The sequence below is a fragment of the Geospiza fortis genome, unplaced genomic scaffold (assembly GCF_000277835.1).
Source record: "Geospiza fortis unplaced genomic scaffold, GeoFor_1.0 scaffold1, whole genome shotgun sequence".
NCBI classification, from domain to species: Eukaryota; Metazoa; Chordata; class Aves; order Passeriformes; family Thraupidae; genus Geospiza; species Geospiza fortis.
This window is the reverse complement of record NW_005054320.1, coordinates 1,598,403-1,608,962: the sequence shown is the minus strand read 5'-3', so window position 1 is coordinate 1,608,962 and position 10,560 is coordinate 1,598,403. Positions and strand designations below refer to the sequence as shown.

The window sequence follows — 10,560 nt, the reverse complement described above, 5'->3', positions numbered from 1 at the left end:
GGGGCGAAGTGGAGTATGAATTTGTGTCTGCTCACGGAAAGGATTAGGTAAAGTCCCTCTGAGATCATCTAGTCCGGTCTGTCGTCTATCATCCCATCGTCAGCTACACCACAGGGCGGCACTAACTGGCACGTCTCCAGAACCCTGGAGGTTGTTCTTTAATCACCTCCAGGGACAGTGACTCCACCTCCTCCCTGGGCGTTCCAATCCAATGTCTATAATCACCCTTTCTGTGAAGAAATTCTTCCTAATGTTAACCTAAACCTCCTTTGGCACAGCTTAACGCTATGTCCTCTCATCCTGTCGCTGGTTGCCTGGAAGAGAGTGATTGCCACCTGGCTACAACCTCTTATTAGGTAGCTGTAGAGAGTGATGAGGTTACCCCTGAGCCTCCTTTTCTTCAGGCTGAACAACCCCAACTCCCTCAGCTGCTCCTCATAAGACTTGTCCTCCAGACCCTTCACCAGCTTCATTGTTCTTCCTTGGACCTGCTCCAGCACCTCAATGGCCTTCCTGAACTGAGGAGCCCTGAACTGGACACAGTGTTTGAGATGTGGCCTCACCAGTGCTGAGCACAGAATCAGTTCCCAGTCCTGCTGGTCATGCTATTTCTGAAACAGGCCAGAATGCCATCGGCACACAGCTGGCTCATACATGTCTGTGCAAGGAAGCCCATCCACACTGACTGCTGTGAAAGAGTGCAAGCATCCCATAACCCTTCCATCTGGATCTGGGCTGCCCATTGTGTGAGGGTGCCGTGACAGGGAGAGGCATCAATGGATGCAGCACTCAGGTGCCACACCTTGCCTGGTGCAGCTTTGGGAGAGAGGGCTGTGCTGTCCTTGTGCCTGTAAAACATCTCTGCATACTGCTTACAAATAACCTGATACTGTTGATGCAACTACGTGGGGCTGCAGAGTAATTTTGTGTGTAATGGCTTGTGCAGGGCCAGCTGGGCATTGCTGGAATAGGGAAAAAGTCGCATTTTACTGAGCTGTCTTGTGAACCATGTGGAATTGGAATTGCTCTTCTGTGTATGGCATTTCTGGTTTTCTACTCATAGTAATGAGTTTTTAGATCCTGAATAGTTTGTGGGACCACCAGTTTAGTGCAATAGGATTCTTTCCCATGGATCTTAGAGGGCACATGCTTATACATCCTTTGTTCTTTCTAAAGTTGAAGCACATGTTGTTTCCTAATACGGTGGAGGAACTAGACACACGTGTAGTGAAAGGGTTTTGATCTTACTGCAATTACAGAGACATGGTGGGATAGCTTGCATGACTGCAGTGTTGTCATGAAGGGCTATGCCCTGTTTAGGAGAGACAGACCAGAAAGGTGCAGTGGTGGAGTTTCCTCTCTGTGAGAGAGCACTTGGAATGTATCGAGCTCTTTGGGGGGACAACAAGCGAGTCAAGATCTCATGGGTAAGGAAAAAAAGGCAGACTAATAGAGGTAACACTGTTGTGGGTGTTTGCTACAGGCCACCTGAACTGGAGAAAGAAAGTGCATGAGATCTTCTACAGACAGCTTGAAGCAGCCTCACAGTCACAGGCCCTGGTTCTGGTGGGGGACTTTAACTGCTCTGACACCCGCTGGAGAAACAACAGGTGACAAAAGTGATTAAGGGTCTGGAGTATTTCTCTTATGAGGAAAGGCTGAGGGAGCTGGGTCTGTTCAGCCTTGAGAAGAGATGACTGAGAGGGGACCTCATCAGTGTTTATGAATAACTGAAGGGAGGGTGTCAGGCTCTGCTCAGTGGTGCCAAGCAATGGAACAAGAAGGCATTGAGTAGAAACTGATGCACAAGAAGTTTTACCTGAACAGGAGGAACAACTTCTTTAATGTGACCAAGCATGGAAATAGGATGCCCAGAGAGTCTCCCTCCTTCTGGAGAACCGTCTGGACACAATCCTATGCCATGTGCTCTGGGATTGCCCTGCTTGAGCAGGGAGGTTGGACCAGATGATCCACTGTGCTCCCTTCCAACCTGCCCAGCCTGTAATTCTGTGAAAATAAGAATTCAAAATAACAAAGAGAAGGTCTGTGTACCTCCAGGTGTTGAAAAGTACTGCATAGCACAAAAATGGCTTAGCCCTGCAAAGTTTGCACTTTGGTATGGGACTGTTCCTTGGAAACAGTGATCTGGTATTTCTGAACTGTTATGAGTAGAAAAGTTGTCCATTTCTTTAAAGGTTGCAGAGTTCACAAGTTAAACCAATTGCTGCCAACTTGGAGTTCTAACTATTTGTTGTTAATAATTTCATGTTGTAATCACCTGTTGTTAATATTTTCCTTTAATTACCCTGTTCTTGATGGTTAGAAATTCCCCTTTGTCGGGTATCACCCTGCTGCTTCCTGGAAGATGGCACCCGGGACTGTGAGAAGGAGGTGACATCGGGGTTGGCATGCAACCCCTCACCAAATCTAGCAGGAAAAACCCCTAAAAACAACGAGCCACCATGGAATTAAGAGATCGAAGTGATGTCTAGACGTGAAGAACAGAATCCAGTGTCCGCTAAGACCCATTTTACCTTTCACCCTAACCTCAAAAGACGTCGGCTAGAAAGAGGACCCCGAATGTCAAACTGAAAAACTGGGAATCTCCTGGTGCTCTCATGAGAATGGAAGCCCCAGCTCTGCCTGCAGACCAGCGGACACAGCTGCATTCTTCCTCCTTCTCCGTGCCACTCCTGGGAGCAGTGGCAGCATGAGAGCGACCCATCGTTCTTCCCATGCGAGCTGATTTTTAATAAAGGCATTAAAAAAGGAGAAAGATCTCCTGCCCTATTTATTTCATGAACTGATTTGCCCCTGTACTACCAGAGCATAGACCAGTTTCAAGTATGGCTCTGAGGAAAGTGTGGAGATTTATCCCTATTAAGGATTTGGGCTTCATTATCTGCCTCTTTTCACTGCAGACGATTTTTGGGGGGAGTGTCTGTCTGTATAAAGTGATAATGTTTGCTCGAAGGCATAGTCCCTGTTCTTATTTCTGATCTGGTTCTGCTCTTTGGCAGCAGAGGATGCTGTGAAACTTCTGAAGCTCTGCAACGAGGAACAGATCTTAGCTTGTCTCTCTGAGCTCGTCTCTCTTCTGCCATCAGCTGGAGAACATGATCCCTGATGAGCAAGGAAACCCGACCCAGTGGAGGTAGGAGTGAACGTGTTAAGAGAGGTCTGTGGCTTGTAAATAGCTTGGAAGTGCATAATGCGTACTGTTTAGCATCAAAACGTTTAGATGTATTCAGTAGATACAATTCAAGAAGAAACTGAGCTATTACTGCCAGCCCTGGATAAAGAACTGTGGAAAGAGCAGCCAAAACCCCTAAGATTGTACTGCCCTTCCAAGCTCTTCGCTGTAGTAAGCTCTGCTCTTTCAGTAGGTTTTTTTTTAGACACTATTGAAAACAAATAAATGTCGGGGCTAAGACATGTAAAACACATTCCCGCTGATTTAATATGTTGGTGGCATTTTTTCTGTACTAGGTTGAATGCAATCTTTAATTGATAACATCTGGTAATTCAGCTGGATGGGACCTCTGGAGGTCTCTAGTCCAGCCCCAGGGGGTCACCATTCCTAGTCTGGATGAGGTTATGCAAGGCCTTCCTTGTCCAGCTGCAGTTAGAAAAACCTCTTTCCTTGTTTTTCCTGGGCTCCTGCCTCAGTACTCCACCACCCCCACCAGGAAGAATCTGGTGAGAATTTCCTTTGCTGCAACCACATTGCCAGGTCAATGTCTTGGTCTTGCTGGTGAAGTTTAGAAGCATGACTGCTTTACACACTGAAATTGCTCAGGCTGGATGCAGAAGCCTAGTCAGGCTTTCACTCTCTGTTGGTGGTGAGGAGTGACAAAGTGTAAAACACACTGTTTCTGTGCTAAATACTGTCATGTTAGCACCTTGTGAGGACCTCCTCTCTGGCAGCACATTAAGGCTGAAATGTCAGCCAAGTACTGATGTGTGTGAGATGCTCAGCTGTGATACAAGGTAAAAAAATGACAGCTCACATTTTGATCTGCTTTTGCAGTGCATAGTGATAAGTGTGTAGGGTAGGCCTTTCTGTGGAAGTACTAATAGAAGAGGGAAAAGGCACTTGGAGTTTAGCTTAGGGCCAAGATTTAAACCTGGAATTGGTCTTGCATTTACCTAAACAAGAATTGAATCTGAGGAAATGTACCTTTTGCTTTTCTAGAGAGCTACGTGAAATCCGAAGGTTTTGGCCTCCCTTAAAATCTCCATGTCAGTTTTAAAAGTTTGACTGAAAATATGCATGGTGAAATGACTTTGAATATTTTGTCTCTTAGCGTGTTGTCCATTTTCATACCTGTATGTGTTTTGTTGTGAGGGTCTTGCAATAGGTTTTGTTTTCAGTGACAGCAACGCCATTTAGATTTGCTTTGTAGTCAAAACCTCTACTGGTGCAAGTGAGTGTGATTCTAGAGAAGGTTGTAAGGCTACAGTGATTTCAAGTAGATTTGAAGAACTGGACTTCTATTTATAGTATTGTGTAAGGTGACCTCTTAGGAAGAAAAGAATGCTTTTAATTTGTTGTTGTTTTTCCCTATACTTTGAAAAGAGTTCTGAAGCTTCTCTGCTGCTGCTTGTATTTAGGTGTCATCTACCTTGGTTTTATTTTTCTTTCTACTGAAAATTTATGGATAAAAATGATATTAACAAAAGAACAAGAGACACTGCATGTTCTAAGATAGCAAAGCATGATCAGGTCTCATTCATACTGAGACATGCATATGCTTTCACTTAGGCTGTTGGATACTTTTATTTTGTATATATGTACTTTTACTTTTATATATACTAAATTAATGCAGTTGATTATCAGAAAATAAGAAGAAAAAGATGTGTTGAGAACCCAAAAATTCCCCATCAGTTGGCATTTCTCTTACTTCTGAAATTGAAAGAGCCATTTTCATCCAGTTTATCACACAAAGCATTGATTGTGACTTCAAAAAGATTTTGAGGGCTTGCAGTTAGATAAGTACTCTTGTTTAACAGAGTAATAATCTCAAAGGTTTTGCATGATACTACAAGTTGAATTAAGTTATTACCTCAGTATAACAGTGAGAGAGAAGTGAAAGCTTTGGTGACTGAGCTGAAACAGTAGGTGACTTGTAGGTTGCAAGAGAAAGATGAAAACCTTTCTTTCTGCATCTGTTATCTCAGTAATTTGTCTGGATGGCAGATTCATAGGAATCCTCCTTTTTTTTTTTTTTCTTCGTTTTTTTTTAAATGCAGGATTGATTCCCCCGGGGGTATGAAGGAAGAAAAGGATAACTACAGAACAAGAAGCTGCTGCAATTCTTTCAGGCAACTCCTGGGAGGTAAGAGGAGTTATGCAGTGCCTTAGGAAAACCTTTCTTCCACTATTGATTGATCACCTTTGAATAGTTAATAAAAGTGAAAAAGTGAAATATAGAGGTTTGCACTAAGAGGCCCCAAAATGTGCTTGCATGCAGCCTGCCCTGGAAATGTGCCAGCACTCCAGGCCAGGTACTGCATCTTCCCTGTGACGAGATCCATTGTTTTCCCACTTCCTCTGTGCCCTTCCTTGAGCTCTGCCTTCAGATTTGCTGTCACACAGCACCATCTTCATAAAACATTAGGAATTTTCCCCAGCCATAGCTATTGCATATGTGACTTCATCCAGAAGAAGCCAAAGCATGACCTCTCTCCCAGGTTTCCAAGGAAAGGGAAACAATGGGCAGAAGTGATCTGTTGCCAAGAATTCTTTCTGTGTTACTCCCCTGCCCCAGTGTCACAATATTTTTTTTTGGTAGCTGTTTATACACACTACATGTAATGTTTACTGTTATGAAAGTCCATCCAGCAACCAAAATACATTGCTTTTTGTCCTCCCTGGAATAATAGGTACATTTTTTTATGGTTAAGCTAAAGGACTGGCTGGATTAGCTCACAGGTCTTGAGAAACTTGTGTCTGCAGCTAGTTCTGAGTAACAGACATACATTGTGGTAGTATAATTGAAACTTCTTTACTGTCTGGGCAGCTCAGGATTATCAGGAAGACTAGAGGCAGGGAAGGGTGGGATGCATATGTTGAGAAGCAGCAGGGGGGTTTAGGACAGAAAAGCAATTTCTATGGAAAAAGGTGCTATGCTCACCCTTGCTGACAAGGAAAGTGACCAATATTAAGAATTGTGGACAGCACACAAGAGGGCTTCGGTGGTCATTTTAAAGCTGGCAGTTTGGGACTCACGATGATCCCTGGCTCAGGCATTTTTAACCTGGTGCAGTGGGACTCATTCACTGTCTGGTAGAACTGTAGGCTTAATGCACCATCTTTATCTGACCCTTGGAGGGATAAGTTCAGGAATTCAATGAAGAAGCAGATAAACTGTTTTTCCTACTTTGCCTCCAGAAAACTAATGATAAAGCCTGCTTAGTCCATTATTTGCTGTCAAGCAAGAGGTAACTCTTTCTTCATGCTGTTAGTTCATAGAAGTTGTAACTACAGGTTTTGCCAAGGCCATTATTCAATTACCAGATCTAACATCTGACCTGACTGAAAGCAAGCCAAATCCAAAAGGAAGATGCCAGGAAGCAGAAGAATAAGGCACAAAACTTCAGCCAGATACCTTCCCAGTCTAAGTGTGTTTTCACTTTAGGGATTTCATGAACCTGGTGTGATTGATCTAGTTAGTGACTGTCAACAGGTCTCTCTTCTAAATGCTTGTTCAGGCTCTCTTGAGAATTTTCTGCAGCTAAAAAATCCTCAGAAAAGCAGCATTGTGATCTGTACGGCTTGCCTAGAACACAGCTTCTCTTAGCATCATTGATTGCTTCTTATTCTTGAATATCTGAAGAGACAGTGAAGAGTTTCTCCTATCCATGCCATCAGGCCTGTCTCTGCACCAGGGCAGAGGATCATGACCCTTTAACTCCTTGCATGGTGACCACTGTCCCTATCCACATGGAAAGGGTGTGTCAAGAACACATTGCTTACCCATGAAAATGCATGTGTTTCTCAACCTGAAATTTCATCAGCAGGCTAGTGGATTCCTAAATGAATTCACTGCCTTCAGCAATTTTTCTTCTCTCAAAACTCTAAACAAACAAAGAACAGTGTTTTGTTACTCCCTGTTCTTGTTTCTGGTTTGAAAAGAAGCACTTCAAAAGGCCAGTTGGTAAAAGTCATGGCAGCACTCAGATTGCAGTCTTGCCTAAAGTGAATCACCACCTTTTGAATCACAGCTTTCACTTCCTTCTTGCCTGAATTTCTTAATCTTTCACCTCACATTGGTTTAGGTCTGTAGATGAGGCAATGTCACCAAAGCGGAAATATCATGCCAGAGATGAGCCTGAGGACTGCAGAGACAAGTCTAGGCAGGAGTGATGGAGACCGGGCTAGAGTGGAGAGGTGGAGCACCCCCCTACAGGGGGGGATACTTTGAGGAGAGCAGAAGCAGAGGCAGAGAGCAGAATTTTCTGAGGAAAGGTTGGGATAGTTTTTTTGGACACCACAAATGTTTTTTAAAAGTTAGTTTTCCAAAGCAGGCTGAACTCCTGCAAGGGAGCCCTCTTGGGTAACTGTGGGTTGCAAAGACTGAAATGGATTTGAGTCAGTGTATTGAAAACCACAGAGTCAAATTCTAACTGATGCTAGAGCCCATCAAGAGCTTACTCTGTACAACTCCCTACCAGAGATTTCAAAAATGTTGATAAGGTGTAGATGTTGTAGGGCAGCTGCACCATCTCAGCATTAGACTTCCTTTTTTGTCTATTTATAAAAGTTGGGCTTCTTTCCAGGGCCTGCCTTGTCATGAGTTCTGTGAGATTTCATTATCTTTTCAGCTTTTAAATGAAATGGAGTGTCTTAGACAATACTGGATCTTGGCTCTGCATTATCTTTCCCTTCTGAGTACTTCTTCTGTTTCATTCTTTTTCAGTGTAATAAACCCCATAGCACTGTCCTGATGCCTTCTTTCCCCTGTTCTTCAAAACTGCCTTGAAAACCCCTGGCTAGACTGTCACATGCTCATCACTGGTTTTCCCCATGGATCCCATGTTTGCTGATAACACAAGTCCTTACATTTGTTGTCCTGAGACTACTTTTCATGAGAGAGCTATTTTCTACTCATTTGTGTGTAACACTCCTGCAGCCTCTCCTCTCTCACAAGTTTCAAACTTTTTCTCTCTTCTAGACTTCCCCATTCTCCACTAATGTCGGATATGACCTGTCACAGGAGCATGATGCCTGCTTTTGTTGTATTGAACTAGAAGAGATACAGGACATAAAATATTAAGCTCTCTCAGAACTGTGCATCAAGTTCTGTAAACTTGTGGAGCATTATTTGAACTGTCTATTGTAACAGTGAAAAGTGAGTTATTTTTAATAGTGCTGTAACATTTCTCTAGGTAATTCAAATCATATACAGTACTCTCTATTAGACTGTGGAATTGTGGAAGATACTGTTCTTAAACATATTGACTCATTCCTGTTATATTTCCATGGCAGTTTTGTCACAGGATTATAGTGGTATTATCTACTGGATGACTTTGAGTGCTTCATGAAAGCATGAGCATTTTAGAAAGCAGATACCTTTCTTGAAGAATAATCTTACAGTATAGAAAATAGGTGTTATAAATGATCAGTCGAAAGCCAAATTATCAAAAATGTAAAAAGATTTATTTATCTTTTTCCGCGACCAAAATACGGTCCTCAAAACCACCACAGCCAAAGAGACAGTGACAAGCCTGGGATCGGCGCTGGGTGAACCTGGATCCAACCTGTATCACATTGAATCCCCCCCTCATTCACAAGAGCTGCTTCTAGCGGGGATGGTTTATACAGTTTATTATGCCCGAGGCGAAGGAGTCCAAGTTTCTTTTGTAACTCTGCATATTCATAGTTGGTTCTTTCACTGTGCAGAGCTGGACAATCGCCGTTTCCTGGTTGATAGGCAGCGTTGATCAAATCCGGGAAGTTGCCTATTCACATGTATCTTTCTGACAACTTCGGCTATCTTGATCAATGTTATCAACAGGGCGATGATTGCTCTTAGGCATCTTCTGGGATAACAGTGATCATCGCGCTGGGTGCGTCTATTCATAAGCTAAATACCGATTGTTCTCCCACCCACCTTCAGGAATTTCAGAGTTTGAATAGACTCTCAGGCTGCTTGTGGTCAGAGACTCATTTGGATTTCACAATCTTTATAAAATACATTCTTTTATAGCATGAATTATTTCCCAACATATATTACAATAGGCAAGGTTCTTTAATTCTTGTAATTTTTAAACTGACTGATTTCTTGCTAATTTGAAGTCAATGTTATCTGAAGTTTAGTTATTTCACTTACACTTGTAAAAGACAAATTATTTAACCGTTCTCTATGTTTTAATGCTTGCTGTATACTTTTTTGTCTAATTTTTGACAAGTTCTGTATCAACTCAGGTAGCAGGTTACAGCTTGCATTGAACAGTTTGATATATTTGATTGACTTGTTTAATACTGACGTCTTTGGATCTTCAAAAACACTAGCACGTTTTCCAGCCCTTTTGGAAGTACTGGAAGGTGAACTCTAACAGCTGTCATCGATTAATCTGAGCATTTCTTTGTTTAAAGTACAAAACCCTGGGCTTATTCTTCAAGGGAGACCTATTGGATCCCTGAAGCATTTGGTTGTTAGTGAGTTCAGACACTGTTGAGATTCAATGCAATTCTTTTTCTGAAAATTTTTCTCTGTATTGTGGGTATGGTGATGGCAAAAGATAAAATCTTTATGTTCTTTGTTTTGTCTCTGTATCTTCTTTTGCACTTGTAAATCAAGTGTCTTGGTTTCAAAAGACAGGTGCCTGCTAAGGAAGGCAGGAGCCTCCCCTGGAATAGAAAATGTAAACACGCCCCCTTCCGAATTGCTATAAATTTTAAATTAAGGGGCTCTCAGGCAAAAGAAATATGGGAGCGAGGAATAACAGTTCTTTAATAGGGAAGAAAAGGTAAAATAAACAATGCAGTGAACTAAAACAACACTGAGAATCAGAACACAACCTGACACCCTGTTGGTCAGGGCGTTGGTAACAGTCCTGAAATAAACAGGGCAGGAGACTTTTCTCCTTTTAATGCCTTTATTAAAAGTGACCAGCTCAAAATTGGGAAGCTCAACGGGTCTGCAGTCTCCATCTTCTTTCCCAGCGTGGCTCAGAGGAGGAGGTTATGCGCAGCTTAGTCCACTGGGGGCAGAGCTGGGGGTCCAGTCCTCGTGAGAGCCTCTGAGCGAGACCCCAATCTTTCTGCTTCCTACTGCTTCTCAGCTCCGGGTCCCGGTTCAAGATAACGTCCTTAGTCAGGGTGACGGGCACAAAGGTTTTCAGCATCTCTGCAGGCCCAGCATTCTGTTCCTCATGTCTCGGCATCACTCTAATTTCTTAATTCTGTATTGGCTCGTTGTTTTTGGGGTTCTTGGCCAGTCCGACACTTCCCATGGTACGCTGGTCCCGAAGTTAATGCCACGTTTTGTCTTCTCTCTTCCTCTGTCTGAGGAGACGGCTATTAACCCAGCCCTGGCTAGGGTCTTTAGTGAT

At 43.0% G+C, this 10,560-nt stretch overlaps 2 protein-coding genes across 4 annotated transcripts in view; one reads left to right on the top strand and one right to left on the bottom strand.

The window, feature by feature from the left end:
* Positions 1 to 10,392, bottom strand: part of CPOX (coproporphyrinogen oxidase) — an 18,794-nt gene extending 8,402 nt beyond the window's left edge. The window contains exon 1 of the mRNA XM_005420623.2: positions 10,281 to 10,392. Within this exon, the coding sequence (XP_005420680.1) occupies positions 10,281 to 10,392 (112 nt within the window). The remainder of the gene's footprint in view (positions 1 to 10,280) is intronic.
* ST3GAL6 (ST3 beta-galactoside alpha-2,3-sialyltransferase 6) overlaps positions 1 to 10,560 on the top strand; it is an 81,714-nt gene that overhangs the window by 12,573 nt on the left and 58,581 nt on the right. For 2 of the 3 annotated variants that reach the window (XM_031056658.1, XM_031056655.1), the window contains exons 2-3: positions 3,024 to 3,154; positions 5,254 to 5,339. The gene's annotated coding sequence lies outside the window, so the exon portion shown is untranslated. Of the gene's footprint in view, positions 1 to 3,020; positions 3,155 to 5,253; positions 5,340 to 10,560 lie in introns of all 3 variants that reach the window. The other variant, XM_031056656.1, reaches the window with a different exon arrangement.